Source organism: Lissotriton helveticus, chromosome 5_1 (assembly GCF_964261635.1).
Source record: "Lissotriton helveticus chromosome 5_1, aLisHel1.1, whole genome shotgun sequence".
NCBI lineage: Eukaryota > Metazoa > Chordata > Amphibia > Caudata > Salamandridae > Lissotriton > Lissotriton helveticus.
The window spans coordinates 635,968,639-635,990,752 of NC_136065.1; the positions used below are offsets into that span (position 1 = coordinate 635,968,639).

The following is a 22,114-nucleotide window of genomic DNA, read 5'->3' on the forward strand; positions in this document are numbered from 1 at the left end:
CGGTCTTTCCATCCACCGCGGTACCCCCGCCATACTAATATGGTGGGGGGTAAATGAGGTACAGATGGGGGGCGATCCTCCCGATCATCATAATAGGCCCCTTACTTCTAGAAGAAATTTCTCACATATGATTCAATGAGGGTCACTGCTGTATTAAGTTTAATTGCAACATACAGGACTGGGAAGTGGCAAACATAAGTAAGCGATTATAGCCAGGAAGTCCGAGTTCTACGAGGAGAGGATTTCTTCGGCTACGAACCCTCAGAAAGAAGTCTTCCGAGTCCTTACGGAGCTCAGGAAGAACAAGGTACAGTCCCCGGACTTTAGTCAGGAGGATTGTCAGAAGTTCCAGGATTTCTTCACCAACAAAGTCATTGATTTGGTCACTGAAATTGCGGCAACCTCGCAAATTGACTGTCCACCGGTGGATGTCCCAGCCATACTGCCAATTACAATCCCGCTTTCTAATCTACCCTTGATTACTAAGGATTGTTTAGTCTCCCTTACGGGACGGGTTAAGTCCGGCTCTAGATCGGATCCATGCCCACCTGGAGTGTTCAAACTCGCACTCCCGGGCATTGAGGATGACGTGCTGAGTCTCCTGAACCTCTCTTTACAAACTGGCCAAGTGCCATCTGCCTTCAAGGAAGCTCTTCTGATTCCCTTGTTAAAAAAACCAGGGGCAGATGTAAAATGTCTGAAGAATTTCAGACCAATTTCCCAGCTACCATTCTTGGCGAAGGTTCTGGAGCAGCATGTCCTTATCACCCTCTCTGAACATCTGGAAAGCAACATGCTGCTAGAGCCGAATCAAGCAGGTTTCCGTGCGAACCACAGCACGGAGCTGGTTATGTTGTCAATCGTAGATGAACTTAGGAACAGAGCAGACAAGAAAATCCCGGGGGCCCTGGTGCTGTTGGACCTCTCCGCGGCATTTGACACTGTGTGTCATGAACAACTACTGTCGCGGATGAGGGATATCGGCATTCAGGGCATAGCACTGGCATGGTTCACATCCTTCCTTCAAGGGAGGACGCAGAAAGTGCAATTAGGTGACATGCTTTCTACCGCAACCTCGATCACCTGCGGAGTCCCACAAGGGTCTGCTCTGTCACCCCTATTATTCAATATATACCTACAGCCTTTGATTCGAATGCTCAATCAAATGGACTGTCAGGTATATAACTACGCAGACGACACCCAGATCATCATCCAGCTGGAGGATAGCCAGAATGCCTTTACCAGACTGCAAAACATTCTGAGAAACACAGCCAACTGGATGTCCGGCAACTCCTTGAAAATCAACCCGGACAAAACCGAGGTGTTGCCGATTACCATCGCTGGCAACCCTTGGTGTGATCGTTTCTGGCCGGGGGAGTTGGGCACGCCTCCAGAACCGGCGGAGGTGGTTAAGAGTCTGGGCATCCAGGTGGACAGTAAGCTGTCCATGAAGAAGCAAGTTACAGCCGTGGTGGGCTGTTGCGTCGGCCTCCTTCGCCAACTTAGGAAAGTTTCCCCACTGCTCTCTTTTTCCACCTTAAGGAGCGCGGTTTCTGCAATGATTTTGGCCAGGCTGGATTATGGCAATTCATTGTATATAGGACTCCCACAGGGCCTCCTGAATAGAATGCAGACGGTCATGAACGATGCTGCGAGGCTCATTTTCAAGAGACCAAGGAGTACCCAGGCATCCCCCCTCCTGCGGGAACTCCATTGGCTGCCAGTGAGGCAGAGATTAATGTTCAAGGGGCTCTGCATTGTACACAAGGCGCTTCATGGGAGAGCACCCACCTATTTGAAATCTCGTCTGTCCCTTTACAAACCAGGGAGGGCGCTTAGATCGGCTGACTCCATCTACCTGGTTCAGCCACGCTGTAGATTGACTACCGTGGGTGGACGCGCTTTTTCACATACTTTGCCAGCTATGTGGAATAAATTACCGCTGAAACTCCGCAATGAAAAGAAACTAATGCCTTTCCGCAAACAACTAAAAACTATGCTTTTCCAGCAAGCGTGGGGTGGCCGATAAATGTAAGTTGATGCATCTTTTTATTGTTTAGCTGACCCTAACAAAGCGCCTAGAGACCCCTGGGTTATAGCGCGCTATACAAGTCACAATAAATAAATAAATAAATAAATTGGAGGATTCAGATCTTCCACAGTTACCCCATAGAATGCAAAGAATCCAAGTTCTGATCCTCTATTGTACAACAAAGTGCAATAGTAACCAATTATGTGTAGTTAATCTTAGGTTCTAGTCCTTTGAAAACCAAAGCAGGCCTTTTTTAGACAATATTGAAAAATGAAACCTTTTTCCTATCCCAAACTCCAATGCACCATGAGTGAGCACTGAATTCAGTGTAATATTAATCAGATATTTGTCAAACATTAATTCCGAAAAGCTGTAATAAGCAATTCAAGATTTGAAGATAAATAAAAAGCGATTCAGTAATCTGCTATTTTCAGTTTAACTCCAAACCCACTGGAGACCTTTATGTAATAGAGACATGGACTGAACCGAGAATGAAATAATTTCCTTTGCCTGTATAGAGAATTAGCTTGTGTGGTTCACCTATTATCCCAAATTATAAAACACACCATAAATATTTGGGTTTTTGTCACATAACCTTCAAGACTACTAATTAGTTAGGGGTAAAACCTTTGAACACCTGTAATTATGCTCAAGAAAGGTATCAATTTATGAAGCATTATTTGAGAAAGCCTTTAAAGATAAGAATGTACAAGACAGCTTCTTTGCACTTGTCCGCTGCTTACCTGCACATTCTCGAACAATAGCAGTTTGTCCAGTTTCAGATGCCCCATTCTTTCCGACAGTGGCGCGGCACACCGCACCAAATCGCCCATCACACAGAAACTCAACGCTCTTGATCCCCCTATCTGGAGGGAGTTCCCATTTCTCAAGAAAAGGCTCTGGGATGTGTTGAAGATCTTCAAAGGACGTGGCTGTGTTCAGCACTCCTTGTTCCTTCTCCACTTGGTTCAAGTCTTCCACTAGAGAGAAATATATATACTGAATAATTATTTTTCACAATTTGAGATTGATCATTGTATCTATTTTCTAATGCTTATATCATAAAACCTTCTGCAAACACCTATTCGCAAAAATTTAATTCCTAATTTCTCAATATGCAGTGTGCTTTTGCTATTTCCTTGTGTAACAAGACCATCTTCATGCTCACTAGTAATAACAGGGGCAGTGTAGATAATTATCTACATGATACCGTGTTATCTTATGTTATACTACATTTTGAGGTCTATTAGGATGGTGGGTGGAAAACCTCCCCGACTGCCATGGTACAGGTAAAAGACCGCCCGCAAGGACTGCGGCTCCGCAGTCAAAATCCGACCGCGGCGTTCGGATTCCGGCGATCAACATTACGGTGGTCGCTGCTGCCAGCAGCACCGCCGAGATGTGAAATGGGGCATGGCCTGCATCTCCCTGCACTGCATGGCAGGCACTGCACAGTGCCTGCCACCTGCACAGGGAAATGTAGGGGGTACCCTGGGTACCCCCAGTGCCACCACACACCCCCAACACATTGGGGGCCCGCAATGAGCCCCCGGAACATGTTTGTGCATGCCTTTCCATAGCGGTTCCAACGCTGCGGAAAGGCTGGCTACCGCCGGCATCATTATCATGCCAGCGGTGCTTGGCCCTGATACGTCACAATTGTAGCGGTCCAGCTCCACCCACAAGGCAAGCGGGTGGACTGCAACAGGCGGAAAAGTGGTGGGCGGAAAATCACACCGCTGCGATCATGACCACAATGCTAATCGGACCAGTGGTTTTCCGGATTTCGATGGCGGGCGGATGGCCGCCACCAGTACGGCGGATGTCACCGACGGACCGATGGCGGCTATCCGCCCACCATCCTAAAAGACCCCTTAGTACTTTTTATCAAATGCCATAAAACGGGGCCTACCTCCATTCCTTTCAAATGTGAAAATGGTAACTAAGCTTCCACAAAGAGTATGGTTAAAGAGAAAGATTTCCTATTATGATGATTGGAACTGGTGCATACCACTGTTGGTATTAATGAGTTTGCCTTTCTTTATAGCTACAGCCACATTGTCAGTGAATCTGATTGGATTTTCACAATTAATATTCCCATGACGTCCAGCATCCATGACAGAGGTGTATACTTTGTGAGGTAGACATGTTGTAATAATCTTAATTGTATCACGCAACTCCGTTATTAACCATAAAATCAGGACAGCAGGTACCCAAATGGATTGAGCTGATACAAAAGATTAATAATCTATGAAATATACAATCATGTAGCTATATTTGGGTAAATATTTTTTACACCCTAGGCTTTAGTTCCATACAGGTTGTGCATATTATGTTAATACATTTGATCGGGTTCAGGCATTTATTATGACTCAAGCACTGATCTTAACGCCTTAACGGCATCCGCGATTTTGCGGAAGTGCAGCACTTCCGCAAAACGGGCGGGGCCGCGTCGGCCATTGGCCGAGGGCAGCACTGGGGAGGTAAAGCTGCCATCGGCCAATGGCCGACGGCAGCACGGAACGGGGTAAAGTAAAATTCCCACAGCCCAGCTGCCACAACCAAGAGTGTTCGATTTGTTATGGAAGTGTGTAAAAGGACTCTGGACCCATTTTTTAAAAAATGAGAGGAAAATTGTGCCTGTAGACTAATGGACACAATACATGACCTTGAAAAAATCATGTTCACTCTGAAGAGTCCCAGTTTCTGATCTCAAAATTGGGTGCACTAAAGAGAGTTGTCTAGACCCTGGAAATAGTCTAAAATAAATGTAAAACAAAATGAATTCCACCTTACCTCACATAACCAGGTACTTTCGTATACATGTATCAGAGAGCACTGAAGAAATAAAGGGATGTTTCACCTAAGGTCTGTAAATACTCTTACCATTCAGCACAATAATAGGTTCAATCTTCTTCCCCCGTCTTCTTTGGCAGGATTTCCACAGGACAACTGCCACCACCAGCACAGTTGATAATGTTAGTAAGATGGGTACAATGATAACTGCAACCTGCATTCCAACATTATCTGCAACAAACATTTGTAAAAGAAAAGACACATACATTATTACTTTAGTTGCTGTAGAAGAATAGAACAGAGCTTTTTCAGTAATTAAGTAAACAGGAAGAGATATGTCATTCTCATGACAATTCTCTGACAAAAGAAGTACACCTGATTAAGTCTCTGTGGTTATCAACATCAGCCTATATCTGGCCTTTATCCAGCCCTCACAAAATACTAAGGGGGTCATTATGATGGCGGGCAACATGATTTACCCCCACCACATTAGCATGGCGGACGGAAAGTCTGTCTGCCGCTTTTCCGCCGGTCAGCAATAATTATGATTGCCAGGCGGTGCTGGGGCATAACATGGTGGCAGTGCCTTCCAGGCGCCGCCAACCATATTATGTTGACGGGTTGTTAAGGCCTTTCCATGCCAGCGATGCTGCCATGGAAAGGCTGGCGGGAATTGCTTTGGGGGCACGTTGCGGGCCCCCGTGGAGGTTAAGGGGTTGCACTTGGGGAGTACCTATGGTACCCCCCTTCATTGTCATGCACAAGGTGCAGTGCCTGTCACGTTGTGCATGGCAATGCACAGCATGCCTCTTTGGAATTGGGGGGTGCTGCTTACAGCAGCACCCTCCACAATGTTGAAGATGCAGAATGCGACTGCCAGGGTACCGGACGCATCCTAATTTGCGGTGCCGGACCGCCGAACCACTGGCGCCTGGTCCCAGCACCGCTGGGGTGGCGGGGGGACTGAAGTCCGCCTGCCTTCCTAATAATCCCTTAACTGTAGATCCACCTTATCTCACACGACAAAAAACCCACAAATTTCAACTTATCCTCATATATTGGACAACCAAATCACCCAACATTCAGAACTCTTGTGTGAAAAAGTAAGTGTACTTTTACTACTTCTATGTCAGTGAAGGAAGTAATTAGAATCAGGAGCTGTAAAATAAATGCACATGACTACTTATCACCAGGTGACAGTGGCGTAGCTAGACCTATGGCTGCCCGTGGTTGCCCCTGTATTTGCCGCACCGCTGCTGTGTGTAAGACCGGGGGGGGGGTGCTGGAGATAAGATTGGGGGGAGCACCACCCCCAAACTTCTGCTCTCGCCCCTCCTTGCTACGCCACTGCCAGGAAATGCTACGATACGTGTGAAACAAATTTGAAACATTATCAGTTTGGTCTAGAGCATTCAGACTTGTGGTAACGAATCATGCTTCAGTCAAAAGATATCCATGATATCCAAGATATCCATGACTGTCTCAGAGGAAGAATCATTGGTGCTCTTCAGTCTGGGGAGTTGATGTCAACACTTCCAAACATGAAATCTATGATTTCATAGTGAGATCGATTATTGAGAACGATTATTTACAAACGGAGAAATGTCTAGGTAGCTTTCAATCCATCCAGCAATGGACGTTCCAGCAAATTCAACCCAAGATCAGACAGTATAGTGCTCCTGAGATTGTAAGGAGCGCCAGAGATGTATCCAGCGATGAGGAGGCCTCTGTTAATAGGGTAAATATTAGAGTTCATACTTTTAGTATTAGGCAAAGAGTGTACAAGTACAGCTTTCCTGGGACTTTAGCCAGGAGACAACTGCTTCTCTGCCTTACCAGCTTAGGTTTCCCACAAGATTTCTGAAACACTGTCTTCTTGACAGATGATTCCAAAGTGAAGGTGCTTGGCTGTAATGCATGACATGTTTGGTGTAACCAAACTCTGTGCACCAGCACGAGAACCTCCTGTCATCAGTTGAACATGATGGCGTAAGGGTGATGTTTTGGGCCAGCACTGCAGCCTCACGATTATTGAGTACACTATGAAGTCCTGTCTATCATAATCTGTTCTGGTATCTAAAAAAAACCATTGCTGTAGGATTTAGATTTAATGTACCATAACAATTTCTTGTCTCATGTAAAGGCCCCTACGCTTCAATCTGTGTGAATTGAAGAGCAGCATATGTCAGCATGTGTTGAAGATCTGTTTAATCCTTCCATTAGCAAAGTCAATGTGTGTCACACATTAATATTCAGATATATACAGAAGCCAGTCTGTAGACAGGTACTCAATTGTTAGCAGAGGAATCTGTGATCTTCTGGGTACATTGTGTGAGGGCTTGGAGGATTCTATAACAATTTGTCACTGGACGCTCCCTGCTACAGGCACATCCGCAGTGACTTTCCCAGAGAGAATTGTCTCCTCACGATGGTCAATTCTTTTTTAGCCTGCTGTGTTTCCTCCTTCCCCATTCCTAGCTAGAGCCAACAATTATAACAGAGCATTCAAATGGCACTCAGGCCCTGCTTACGGCTGCTTGTTTCAGTTTGGTATGTGCAGTAACTCGTGTTAGGGCACATATCAGAATTACAAGTTGACCGGTTAAGCACCACACTCCCGCCATTTTCCTCAGAGAAATGTTGTCAGGTGAAACCTTCTGACACTTGACAGGAGAAAAATGCTTAGTAAATAGCTGGAAATGTGGATATCTATGCAGAAACTAAAACAACCTGCAAACAATGCCCCATTTTGGGTCGTTAATTGTAATTGGTGCTATTTATCACACCTAATACATTCCAATCCCAGTGATGTTGGTTGTTATCAGGTGTGATAAATATGACCTGCTTCTGTGGGGCAACTGAAATCAGGGCAGTTGAAAGATACGTTTTCAATATTCCTGCTCTTTCAATTAAAAAATAATTACATTGTTCAATCTGTATCAATGCAACACAAAAAAATTATCATCTTTATAGCTTTCAAATTTTGGATATGTAAAATAAAGTAGGAACACTTGTGACTAGATTAACTTGTTGAATGGTGGCTGGGGTACTGACAACGGTAACGATCAGGTGAATCTAACGGGAAACATCACTTACAACAAAACTTTTACAACGCACTACCATTACAACGCGGTCATTACAACGCAAAACATTACAACGCATTGCGCTGGGGGGCGCTCTAGGATAGGGAATAGCTTAATTTACTATCCAATAACCTTCCCTAGTGTCCACGGGGACTGGAGTTGGAATAGTAAATTAAACTATTCACTATCCAGCACCCAAAAGCGCTATGCGTTGTAATGGTATGCGATGTAAAAACCACGTTGTAAAGGCAGGCGTTGTAATAGCCTGCGTTGTAACGTCATACATCCGAATCTAACGATTAACTTGGGAGTTGCCTGAGGTTTCTAATGGTGAAGTTGGCTCTTACATTAAACGAGACTGGAGTTTTTTTCCACTGATAATAGCAGAAGAATATGACTTTGGGCCATATTTGGAGGTTAGCAGAGAGAGTGCTCCTACAGAACCAGAACAAAAATGTCCGGTCCGATGTATTACAAGAGCGCTATAGCCTATGGCACTTGCAATATGGTGGACGGGACATCTGTTACGTTTTGATGCACATTCATCCGGCAAACTCTAAATCAGGCCTTTTACCATTTGAAGTCACGAGGAATATGGAGCTGATTTTATTGAAGACAATGGCACTGATATTTCTTAAGCATTTATAATATGTATCAGTCGCCCAAGGCTCAGTTCATAGGCTTTTCTGCATGCTTAAGTACAGTGTAGGTGCTTAAAAATGATCTGTGAGCATAAACGTCACAATGCTGACTCACATAATCATGATCTGTAGCCATTTATGCCCACCAATGTAACTTAGTCCTGTAAACAATCAGATGGTTCGGTTGTTTGTCCATAGAAAGGAGCAGGGCACAAGTCCTAAAAAAAGAAGTGGGAGGACGCTGATGTCACAACAGGAAGTGACGTCACAAAACGTGGCTTGTACCATCAGACTCATTGCCTCCCCTCGCCCACCCCTTAGATGTGATTGCATCAGAGAAACGAGCGCGTGACATACAGCTGAGACACTTCATGTGTACTGTATTTTACAGATGAAAGGAGGTGTCACTACAGCCCTGAACAAGTATGCACATTAGACTCTGGTAGTAGGGGGGCGTGGCTAGCAGCCGATGGAGACAGACGCAAGCTGAGGAACTCTATTCGCCATCTCACCAACCCAAGGTATCCTGATCCCCTGAGGCGTTGCAAGGGTCCGATATTGGAGCTGTGAGCCCTCCGAGCAGTGGGGACCGGCTCTGCGAGCATCAATAACGGAATTGGCAGCGGCCCCAAGAGATACCAGCGGGACGGTTCCACGGCAGGCCTGACCTCAAGATGACACAGATGCCCTAATGCCGGCCGTGGTGCCGCAGCCGTGGAGCGGTTGTGCTGTCGGGGCAGGAGAAAGTGCTCAGGTGATCAGCCGGGAGGTGACGGGCCCCTGGAGGACTGCGGGACCTTGGCTATACTGGAGGAGGGCTTAACCGGCCCCCGAGATGAGCAGCCCCCCGGGTGGCCTTGGTCTGAACAGCAAAATGGCGGCTAGATGATAGAACTCCATTGAAAAGCCCAGAGAGAGAGAAACTGGCCACCGGGAGCGAGACCTGTGCTGGAAGAGTGCCCCTTAGTGCCCGGGAACATAGTGGAGGAGTGGGGACATCGGGCTGCAAGCCAGGGGTTGCGTGCGTTTCCCCCAGTGTTGCCTCGGGCCCTGGTGTAAAATGGCGACCAGACAAAGGGCGCAGTGAAGAGGGGGGTCCGCTCACGCATGTTGGAAGCCAGTCGCTGCCCCACGGAGGAATGCTGTGGTATACAAAATAAAAGCAGAAAGAAAGGGAGGAGCGTGTCAGCGCAGAAGGAGGCACGTATCACTGGGCGGCTGGAGCGCCGTCCTTGGCACACCAGCAGTGCTTAGGAGCCGGAGCTCTCCGGCGAACCTGGAGCTCCCTGTGCGATTGTGGAGGCGGATGTCAATGGCGGCCTGGCGGTGAGAGGGCTTGGGCCACACTGCGCGGTGCTGGAATCTGAGAGGTGGCACTGATTGGCGCCGGAAAGAGACTGCCTCATGACTATTTGTGTGTGCCTGAGCGCTAGAAAACCGTGAGGGCTGAGGAGACTAGAGTGACTAGAGCACCACCATCCTGGGCTCCCCACGTGAGTCAGGCCTAGGGAGAAGCCTGATCGGCCCCATGGCTGGAGCACCTGGGGGGAGAGCTGCTGGCCCTAATCTCTGGCAAACAAGGCACTGTACCTTATTGGAGTGATTGCAAGTAGGGGTCCGCTTGAGTAAGAGGTGAGCAGCCCAGAGTGACATTGCCTCGATGAGACCCATCAGCCTGCGAGTTTGCCGGGGGAGAGAATCCCTGTAGTGGGGACGAAGATAATACTTAACGTTGTGAGGACGCGTCTCCTGCAACATCACCCACCGCGGCTGCAGCTCTTGGGTCGTATTCTGCCCAGGGATTGGCGTGATCAGACGGACGGACGGCCTGCTGATAGGGGGCCCGGGAACTGGAGGCCACAGAAGAAGCGGGGATTCATAGTCCTCAACGTGGAAGTTCCTGAACAGCACTCGGATGAGGAAGAAGAAGTCCCTGGCACACAGGGAAAGCATACCACAAGGAAGCCTATGTTAACTGATATAATGTAGGCCATAACGGCCTACAGAGAAGCAGTGGAGGGGAAGATAGACGCTATTAGCATGGACATGAGCTTGCTGACGGCTGATCATCGGAAGCTCAAGGACAGAGTCACATTCACCGAAAAGGCACTATGTGGCCTGCCGGCCGAGGTGCAAGAGATGCGTCGATCCCTGACAACACTGGAAGCTAAAGTGAAAACCCTTGAAATGTGCGCTGAGGGTAATGAAGGGAGATCGCGGCGCAACAACATCCGGGTCATCAGGATACCCAAAAAATCAGAAGGGGCAGACATGGTTAGCTACCTCGAAAACTGGCTCCGGAGTGAGGTGGCCCCGGAAGGACTGTCCCCCTTCTATGCCCTGGAGCACGCTCATAGAGTACCGGCCAGGCCACCGAAGCCAGGAGCTCCCCCCGACCAGTGGTAGCTAGACTGTTACATTTCCATGATAGAGACCATATTTTACAATGTGCCCGACAAAAACGAGCCCTCCGCATTAATAACAGCAGCGTTATAATTTTCCCAGACTTTACAAGAGAGGTTCAGCACAGCAGGGCCTTGTACATTGCTGTCAAGACCAGATTACGTCAAATGAACCTGCTGTATGCAATGTTGTACCCTGCTCAGCTCAGGGTGGCGGATCCAGCGGGATAACGATTCTTCAGTTCACCGCAGGAGGTGTGGGACTGGCTGGAAACCCGTGGCCCGTCGGAGCAATCAACCTCAGCTACAAGACACTCGCAACAAAGCCTGCGGGGGCGGGGAGCAGGCACCAAAGCTCCTTCACCCAGGGAATTCAGCCTGGAACGGCAGAGAGCTCTGCAGGTGGTGGTGTCGCACAGTTGGAGCAGCCCAGGCTCATTGCCGGGTGGGAGCACACATCTGAGCAGCAGATCGGAGATCTACATGGATCGTAGGGCGTGGGAGCAGATATGCCAAAGATCACGCCCCGGTCAGCGGATGATTTGGGCTGGGAGGAGCAGGTTTGTGTGTTCTGAACAGTCCTGCTGGGGGCCTGGCGTTCCTGCGTCGAGGGTGTGACCTTCTCGAACTGGTGGAAACCTCACTTGGACTGTTAGGTAACAGACACCTGAAACCGGGGTTCTAATCTGACCCAACCTCCCCTGCCAATTACCGCCCCATCTCCCTTCTGCCCTACCTAGCAAAAGTCCTTGAGACTCATGTTACGACCTCTCTGAGTGCCCACGTAGAAGCCAATGACTGCCTCTCCTCCCATCAAGCCGGGTTCAGACCCCTGCACTCTACGGAGAAAGTGGTGATCTCGGTGATGGACAGGCTACGGGAAGGCATTGACATCAAGATCCCTCAAGCCCTGATACTTTTAGATCTATCCGCCGCTTTCGACACGGTGGATCATTCCATTCTTCTCTGCCGTGTCAGGGCGGCGGGCATTGAGGGCTTGGCCTTCTCGTGGCTTGAGTCATTTTTAGCCGGGAGAACCCAGGCGGTTCATCTCACCGGCTTCTCCGCGGCCTCCCGTAGGGTTGAGTGTGGGGTCCCCCAAGGCTCGTCCCTCTCCCCCCTTTTATTTAATTTGTACATCTTCCCCCTCATTTTTATGTTACAGCAGCTGGAGGTCACGGTGTTCAATTACGCCGATGACCTCCAACTAATTTTTAACCTCTCCAACTCCCCTTCATCTGCCCAGAACGTCCAGTCAGTGATGAGATTCATCCAGGACTGGATGAACTGCAATCACCTCAAACTTAATCCAGACAAAACCGAGCTGGTCTTGACTGGAGGTGGTTGCAGTCCATGGTCCCCTTCTTTCTGGCCCCCCTCACTCGGTGTCCCTCCTTCTCCTGTGCCTAAAGTTAAAACCCTTGGGATCTTTCTGGATTCACAACTTTCTATTCACTCACACGTCAGCTCAGTCGTCTCCTCTTGTTTTTTTTCTTTGAGAACAATTAGGAAGGTTTCCCGTTTCTTCTCTCTCCCCGCCCTGAAAATCATCGTGCTAGCCTTGGTATTGTCCCGTATTGATTACGGCAACGTAGTCTATAACGGGGCTCCCGCTTACGCGATCCACCGCTTGCAGCTGGTAATGAACCAGGCTGCGCGCCTGATTCATGGCCTCCCAAAATACCACCGGGCCAGCCCACTATTAAAGGCGCTACACTGGCTGCCGGTGCGGGAGCGTGCTCTCTTTAAGCTCGGCTGCCTCACTTTTCAGGCAAGAGCAGGGACTGCCCTTAAATTTCTTTGTTCCGCTGTCATCCCTTATCTCCCCGGCAGAGAGCTCCGCTTTTCCCATGCGGCCCTCTTAGCCATCCCTCGATTTAAGAAACTGAGGGCTGGCGGTGCGAGGTTCGCTGTTTTGGCCCCCACCTTTTGGAACTCCCTCCCTGTCGCCCTTCGCACTGTGCCCTCCTATACCCAGTTCCGGAAGGATCTTAAAACTTTTCTTTTCATTAAAGCCTATTCTGTTTAAACTCCCTCCCTCTGCTGACATCCTCTGTTATCGCAATAGCGCCATGAAACCGCTAGGTAGAAGTGCGCTGAATAAATGCTTTTAAATTCAAATTCAAAATTCTAATCTGGACAAATGGTAGAGGAGGAGGCACCCTAGGAAGCCTTGCCTAGATAAATAGCAGAAGTCAGCCCCTTATTTAGTTCCTAGACGTTAGTGGATACTACCATAGTGGAATGCCTCGTTGGGTGCCTAATCTGGGAAGGGGAAGTTGGGGATCCAAGCGAATAGTGGGAAAGGCTATGTTTCAAGGTGTACCACATAAATATTTGTAATGGGACCCCCACTAGGTTTAGCATGTCTCTCGTGGAATGTGCGGGGCATGCATTCTATGTTCAGGTGCCACAAGATACACTCCTATTTGATTCATAGAGGCATCCAAATTGCATTCCTTCAGAAAACCCATCTGCTGGCGCAAGAGGGGAGAGTGTTACAGCGCCGCAGGAGGCGTCAGGTCTTCCACACCGCATACTCTGCATTTGCAAGGGGGGTACTGATTTGGGTAAGAGCTGAAGTCCCATTCCAATGCACAACACAAGTGATTGACCCTGAGGGCAGGTATGTGGTGGTACAGGGGAAACAAGATGGCTGGGTTGCATATACGTATCTAATACAGATCAACCGGCCTTCTTCGTCTTACTGTCACACAAATTAGCGACTAGTCTCACGGTAACACTGATGCTAGGGGGTGACTTTAATTGCACTGCGGATGTCAACTTAGATTGCTCCCACTCCCACTCCCCCTCCCTAATGCGCCGGCGCACAGACTGGCAGAAGCACGGCATAGTTGGCAGCAGAAATGGGGGTTAATTGTTACCTGGCGAGCCCAGCACCCTTTGGCCCGAGATTACTCCTTCTTATCCGCTCTCCATGAGCTACATGTCCGCCTCGATGCCATTCTGTGCTCGCCTGATGTCCATGGGGCAATTAGTAACAGCGAATACCTCACCAGGATGATATCCAATCACAACCCAGTTCTAGCCCACTTACAATGGTCACGCTCACGCCCCAAGATTCCCACCTGGAGACTGAGACCGGAGGCTTTAGATGATCAGGTTTTCCATACCACTATTGCGACAGCTATCACAGAATACTTCCAGGTTAATGAGAGAACAGCCGCATCAGTGAATGTGGAGTGGGATGCCTATAAAGCAGTCCTTAGGGGGAGGTGCATGTCCGCTCTAGCAGGGGTTAGGAGGGTCCTCCTCCAGGACATCCAAAGAGATGATGAGCGCTTGCGAACGCTAGAGAAAGATAGGCCTGAGAACGCGGCCAACCACGCCGAACTGATAGAAGCTAGAGAAGCAGTGGCCGCTAATGTGGAATGACTGTGCTGCTTCGACTATAAAACATACATCACACGAGCACACTCGGAAAGGGATAAATCGGGCGCCTTCCTTGCTTGTTTGGCGAATCTGGCTCGCCGCGTCTTAGTTATACTGGAGCTGCGAGATCAGCTGGGGGTACCTAGATTTGATCAACAGGGGATCAACGGGTTATTCTACGACTATTATACTGAGCTCTATTGTAGTCGAGTAGTCCCCTTAGAGGAAGAGCTACAGGAGTTTACGCGGGGGGTTGATCTGCCAACCCTGGACGAGGGTGCGGCAAAGGTATTGGGGTGGGAGATCGAAATACGGGAGGTTCGGGTAGCCATCAAAACTATGGCCCATAATAAAACCCCAGGCATGAATGGCTTGCCAGTAGAATTTTATCTTTCCTACACAGATTTGCTTGCCCCATAGCTCACTCGGCTATATAATGAGGCTAAGAGAATCGGCAGGTTACCTGACTCCACTAGGGAAGCGATCATCATTCCTTTGTTGAAACTGGGTAAACAACGTTGGGACAGAGCGGCATACAGGCCTCTATCCATGCTCAACCTTGACTATAAAATATTGAGCAGGATCCTGGCCACCCGACTACTCCCACACATGCCCACCCTCATACATGCCGACCAATCCGGGTTCATCCCAGCCCAAAACACAGCGTTAAACATCAGGCGGCTCTTCCATATATTAGAGGCGGACTCCTACAATGCAGACTCTGCTGCGGTCTTTGCAATAGACATAGAAAAAGCCTTTGACTGCTTGGAGTGGGCGTACCTGTACCATGTAATGAGGAAAATGGGTCTAGGACCTGATTTTGTGAGTTGGACAGCCCTGTTATATGCAGACTCTACGGCCAGGGTCAAGACGGGGGGTGATCTCAGAGGCATGCAGAGTAGGGAGGGGCATGCACCAGGGTTGCCCCCTCTCCCCATTGTTATTTGCTATGGCAATGAAGCCCATGGCAGCACATGCTAGATCGAAACGGGCTTACCAGGGTCTTGACGTCTATGGTCAAATCCATCACATTGCCCTATACGCAGATGATCTCTTATTGTTCCTGGCAAATACGGGTGAAGCCTTATGGGGGGCCAAATCCCTGCTGAAAGATCTGAGCAAAGTGGCTGGATTGAAAGTAAACTGGGCAAAATCATGTCTAATCCCGGCACGCGAGGGCAGGCGGGGTCTGCAGATTACTGAGGGGGTGCAATGGGAGGACAGTTGCTTGCCCTACTTGGGGATACTTGTCTACCATGAACAAGGTGATGTTCTGGAAGGGAAAATTGGAAAGGCAATCAGGGGGACCAAGGCCAACTTTGAGTTCTGTCAGCGGCGGGCTGGGTGGCGCTTCTTAAAATGGTGACTTTACCACATCTGTTATACTTTTTCAGGGCCTTACCGATATGGTTACAAACAACTTATTTGAACCAGCTCAGAACAATGGTCACATTGTTTCTATGGGGGAAGGGCAGATGCAGGGTGGCCCTCAGTACGCTCATGAGGCCCCTTGCAGAAGGAGGGCTAGCGGTTTCAGACTACGAAACGTATTATCTAGCAGCCCAATTTCAGTGGCTCACATAATGGGTGGCCAGAGCCACCAGGATTGAGAAAGAAGCTAGGGAAGTATGGGGTCCCTTTATGGTGCTGTCACGCATAGTGCTGCGTCTCCCGCTCGGGGCAACACCCCTCACCTTGGAGTTTGCTACGGCGTGGAAATGCTGGAATAGGTACCTGCAGAGGGTGGCTATTAAGTGCCCATTTGCGCCTGAAATCCCACTGAAGATGTGCAGGGCCCTACCGCATGGGGTAATTGGCAGAGACTGGAGATCTGGGAACAGCAGGGACTGGTGACAATGGGAGACCTCTACTAGGAGGGAGCCTTGACCCCGTTTGACGCTTTGTGGGACCGATATGACCTGCCAGGAGGAGATTTCCTACAATATACTGCCCTCACGGCAGCCATCAGGAAGCATTGGAACATGGGCCTCAAGGAGCCGCCGACTTCTATGGGGTGCCAGTATGTGGTGATGGCGGCGCGCACCATAAAGGCGGTGACGAGTCTTTATAGACGCATGACCCTATAATCCTTATCCCCAATGATGGCCGTCCCGATGCACTATATGCTTCAGAGATTAGCTCTCCAGAGTTGCAGGGGTTAGTCCTTGCACGACACACCTTGGAGGGTGGTGAGGGAGGAGGAGGATGGGGGATAGTTGAAGTTGGGGGCAGGGTTAGTCGAGAATAATCAGTGGAATAATGGCCACACATGAACTGCGTCATGACCGAAGGTTGGGAAATGTGCAGAACAGAGGGCAGGACTTACTTCCACAGGCGATCCTGTATAATTGTTAATGTCAATGTGGGATGCACCACGTGACTTTGACTGTTTGGCCCATTACCGGGCGGTGTATTTGAATGTGATGTAAAACAATAACAAATGTTTTTAAAAAAGATATATAGGACTCTGGCAGTAGTTTTTTATCGAGCTCCCGGTAAAATAAGTGGGGGGGCGCCGTCCACCCGCGTGGTACCCCGACTCGAGCCCTGGAAAGGAGCACACACCATATTCCATGAGGAAGGGCGGAAGGAGTTTTTCAACAGACAAAAAGACTATTTGAACTGTAAAGAACGCACAGGCGTACATTCGGTGCATCAGAAGTACACATGCAAATATACTATTTGTTTAGATTTAGATTATGGGTTGCACAAACCGGGCCATCCGAGTCCCAACAAACATACTCACTGGCTCTTCTGTGGTAGCTGGCTGGGGTAAGACTTGGTTCCCCAGCATTCTACAAGGCGCAGGAGGCAGGGACAGCCTCCCGCTGCTGTAATGGCACCTCTCCTGTCCCGCAGCGTGGGTTGCACAAACCGGGCCGTCCGTAGCCCACAAACAAACTCACCGGCTCTTCTGTGGTGGCTTGCAGGGGTGGGACTTGGTCCCCCAGCATTGTACATGGCATGAGAGGTGAGCACAGTCCTCCGCTGCCATAAAGGTCCCTCTTTAGTCCTCCATATTTGGACCAATCCGGACTCGGACAGCACGACAGAAGATCGGGTAGGATTGTGTTTCTTTTTAATCAGATCTCTGTATTATTTCTCAGGTCTTCAATCAATTGTTAAGCACATTTTAACCATGAGCAAGCACAAATTGGTTCAGGCACTTGGGAAGGGGGCACTAAAGCCAGTAGCCTCCACTAACGCAATCACTAATTATCTAACCAACATTATGGGCCTATTGAATAATGAGATTATTAACTCAGAGGAGAGACTGGCCACAACCAAAACTGCTCTACATAGTGTAATGGATAATGCTGTCGAAGGAGATGCTCCAACAGAACTAGTGACTCTACCCAAAAAGAAAAATGTCCCACCACCATGTGTTTCTGATGCCCCCCTTTGATCACTGAAGATTAACTCATACGTGAGGCATCTCCCCATCTCCCCCCCCCCACTGCAAAGAAAAGCTATCAGCTAGTGGATACGTTAGCCACAAAACTGAAGAAGGGGAATATAACTACAAGGGTGCATTGAAAAAAATGTGTCCCTAAGATACCCAGGGTAACCCATAAAAAGAAAAGCCACCAAACTCAGTCAAATTAACGGACTTGACACTAAAGAAGCTATATACTAAAATGAAAACCTTGGAGGGATCGCTAAAGAAGTACCTGGAGGACATTAAGATTGGGATCTCCAATTTGGAAATATCTGTAAAAAAAGTGCTGGCTCTGATTAAAAGGCCAGTACCAAATGGGTATACTGCTACAGAGGAGATGACACAGATTGATTTACCACCACCCACTTTAGTCTGTGCAGCTCCCCAACATCCTCCCTTAGCTCCCATGACAGTAATACTTCTATGAGTAGTGAAGTTTGTGTAGATATGACTTCGCACCTTCCACCAGAAGCAACACCCTCTGTTACCATACTAAGAAATGTTCCCAAACTAATGCCCCGTGTAACTGAAACATGGGTTGAACTGAAAAATGAGGTGATACACTGGATGGCCAAAGAGTTTTGGGACACTGTGAAAGGGTCACGTCCCCTACCTAGTCGAAGCAGCTTCTTCCCTCAAGGTCCCGGACCTCACCATCTGATCCTGTGGCGTCCATAGCAACTCAGACTCCACCCCTCTCTCCTTCTTTGCAGGAGCCAATCGCGACGAGCGAAAACCCGGGAGGACTCTCCAGTAATCCCGGAAGCCCCTCCCCCAACCCGGAGGCGGAGTGCGGAAAAGCCGGAAACGAAGACTGCAGTTGGTTCAAGCAAGTGGACTCCTGGCAGGAGACGGCGTGCGGAGAACCTGAGGAGAATATAGTCTGTGACCTTCGTGAGGTAGATAATGGAACACTCAACCGTTAAAAATGAAACACTAACCTTGTAATTAAATCCTGGAACGTCGCAGGAGTAAAAAACAAATTAGGGAACTTAGAGTGGCTGGACATAATTTACCAAACTCATCTAGTTTGTTTACAAGAGACCTGGGCAACTTACAAATTCTATGTGGAAGGCTTTACTTCATTTTTAACACCGGCAACTCCCACAGAGGCAGCCCAACTAATTTTTACAACTATACCATCTTTCACAAGTCGTATTAAGGATGATTTCATACCAATATGGCTAGGGGATTTTAATATAAGCCAGTGCAATAGGACGGGATCAAAAAGCTGTGGCTACTTAAAAACCAATGGGGAGGGGATGCCACACTTTCCGCATAACTTATTTGGGGAGGCAATAAACAAAATTATTTTTTAATACACTATGGAGCTGCTAGAACATTCTAAAGAGTCTGGGTTACAACAAGTATCAACCTTCCATGGGAATGGTCGATGCTCCATAATCGACCATATTCTGGTCTCCGGAAATGGGCAGTGACTAAAAACTGAATTCAAGAATACCCCAAGTGCCTTCAGTGACCACTCCCCCTTGACAGTGGTTTTTAATATAAACACCACATGGCTAAAAGGGCCATAACTTGCAAATCATATTGAAATGCAGGGAAGAAACTGCATCAGCTTGAAATAGACCAATATAAATGGCACCGCTCTTACAGAAACAATCATGGTGGAGAATCTTACTGATTTTAATATATGCACTGATCTGGGGTCCCCACCGCTGTGTATCATATCAGCCTTCTGCAAATTAATGGCAGAAATATTGGTTAAGTTAAGACCTACTAATAGAAGTATGGGAAATAAGAAACAGGAATGGTTTGATAAGGATTGTTCTTTGGCAAACAGAAACCTAAGAAAAGCCCTATGTTATACCCCAAGAGAAATGGATAAAGTTAGTAATCTGAGAGCTGCGTATAAACATGCTTTGGCCAAAAGGAAAAGAGATATGCAGGACAGGGTCTGCTTCGATCTATTACAGGCTGCTGAGACAAATGATAATAACTTATTTTGGAAGACAAAAAATCACCCTTTCCTGAAAGATATAGCGGATCCTAGGGTAGAAGCTCTTGTACAACAGGGGGATGGGATCGAACATTTTGGTACCATTTTTAATCCAGATAACCTCACTATAGATCTACCCACCTCATCTGTATATACTACTCATGCTGTAGACATTTCACCAATAAGCTTAGAAGAGGTAACTAACAGCCTAAACAAAACTGTTAATGCAAACGTCCCTAGACCTGAAGGGGTCCCAATAGACATCTTCAAGACACATGACATTCTATGGGGCCCTTTTTTAACACAAGTGTGTAACGCAACAGTTGAAGGTTTCCTACCCGCTACTGGGACAGAAAGTACAATTGTAGCAATATTTAAAAGGAGAGATAGAGGAGACCCAAGATGCTACTGACTAATATCCCTCCTGGACTCTAATGGGCCGAATCCTCCTGAATAGGTTAAAACAATGGGTGAACGATAATCATATCCTCACGGACACACAACATGGGTTCAGGAGGGATGCTGGTACGATAGAAAAATGTGTCAATTTACATCTGTTCATCAACAATTATACAGAAGCAAAAGAGGGCCATAGATACTTGTTCTTTGCAGTTCTAAGCGGTGTGTTCAATCTGGTAAACCATGGTAAGCTATGGAAAACCCCTACGGATATGGGTGCCCCGATTGGTATTATTATTTATCTGTCACAATTTTATTCCCATTTGACTGCACAGGTATGATCTGAGGGAAATGTACCTAACGTTTCAAGGTTGCCTGGGGGATCTGACGCGGTGTGTCCTTGTCCCCTGCTTTTTTCACTTTATATAAATGGGGTGGACGAGATGCTACAAAAAGCGAAGGCCGATGCCCCCTTGGGCGGATTGCGCCGGGTTCCAATCCTACTATATGCAGTCCATGCTGTTCTATTATCTAGAACTGCAAACGGCCTGCAGCTCCTGATTGATAACTTTGTCACATTTATGGACGACAAAGAAAGGAATATCAGTTTAAAGAAAACATATACTATGGTAAGTGGACAAGGAAGGGCAAAAAATAGGTCACATCATATTAGGGGATTGAGTTTAGCTGAGACCCAAACATTTAAAAAAAATTAGTAATCCAATTTACTGCGGATGGACGTTGGGAAATCCAATTGAACACAAGTAAAATCTAATTTCTAAGAGCCATAGAATCCATTTTTAGATTCACAACTAAAGTCGGCCATAAATCAATTAGGGAAATACTGATGCTATATAAAAGTACATGCCTCATGAGTGTTAGCTATGGGTCCACACTATGTGGGTGGGTAAAATGTGTCCCCTCACAAGTTCAAGAGAACCTGTCTTCAGATTGGCTGCTGGCTGTGTCAAAATCTAGCTCATCCTATATTATACATAAGGTAGCAGCAGTTCCATTTTTAGAGGATGATCTAAACACCAGTCCTGTTATATTTAGGCATAAGATATGGAGGAAAACCGAGACAAAGTTCACCAAAGAAATAATACTTGATTGCCTACCACTGGATTCTTGGAAGAAGATAAGATGGCTGGTATACACAGATAGCCATCTGAGAAAAGTAGATAACAGCATTGGAGTAAAGGATACTGTCAATATTCCACGATATAGTAAAACTGAGGTAAAAGTCATACTAAGGGGTAAGACTGATGCAGAAAGAGATAGTCATGGGTGTAACAAATCTAGGGTGCGCAGATATCTTTCAGACCTGGCACAAGCTGATTTGCAAAACTACCTTTTAAATGTTAAGAATACACAACATAGATTCTACCTCACCAGATTGCATTTAAGGATATTGCACTTGAGGGTTGCCTTTCCGAAAATGGGGGCCTGGGCCCAGACATTACCAAAATGTCCATGTGATTGTATATCCAGTCAAAGCACTATGCATTTTATCTTGTTTTGTAAATTGTATAAGGATCTAAGAAAACAATACTTATTACCAGTTTTCAAAACTGGTAAATATATTTATTATCAGGAAGCTTTTAAGTATTTATGCGCACTAGAAAATGTGGATATCTGTTTCTCTGTCACTTCATTTATTATTTCTGCTCTTGTCAAAGGAAAAATCTTCCACATTTAGAAGTTCTGACTTATGAGGACACACTATGAATTCACTGAAGAAGTTTATAACTATTTATTTTTAAGTGTGCTATATTAATGACCTTTTATTTGTTAGAGCTTTTTAACTGTATTATAAAATGTAATAGGCATAAATGCAGTGTACTTTTTGCCCCATGCAATTAGAGATGTTTTTACCTAAAGCAGAGAAATGGGCACTATGGGGGTTAATGGGGGTCATTAGGATGGCAAAGACCGCCCGCCATCCTCACGGGGATTGGGACCGCCCCCC

At 47.3% G+C, this 22,114-nt stretch overlaps 1 protein-coding gene across 3 annotated transcripts in view; it reads right to left on the minus strand.

Moving 5' to 3' along the window:
* The window catches only part of LOC144754798 (tyrosine-protein kinase STYK1-like), a 317,694-nt gene that overhangs the window by 135,798 nt on the left and 159,782 nt on the right, over positions 1-22,114 (minus strand). For all 3 annotated transcript variants that reach the window (XM_078643012.1, XM_078643014.1, XM_078643013.1), the window contains 2 exons: positions 4,919-5,059; positions 2,776-3,012 (listed from right to left, as the gene is read on the minus strand). In XM_078643012.1, the coding sequence (XP_078499138.1) occupies positions 2,776-3,012; positions 4,919-5,059 (378 nt within the window). The remainder of the gene's footprint in view (positions 1-2,775; positions 3,013-4,918; positions 5,060-22,114) is intronic.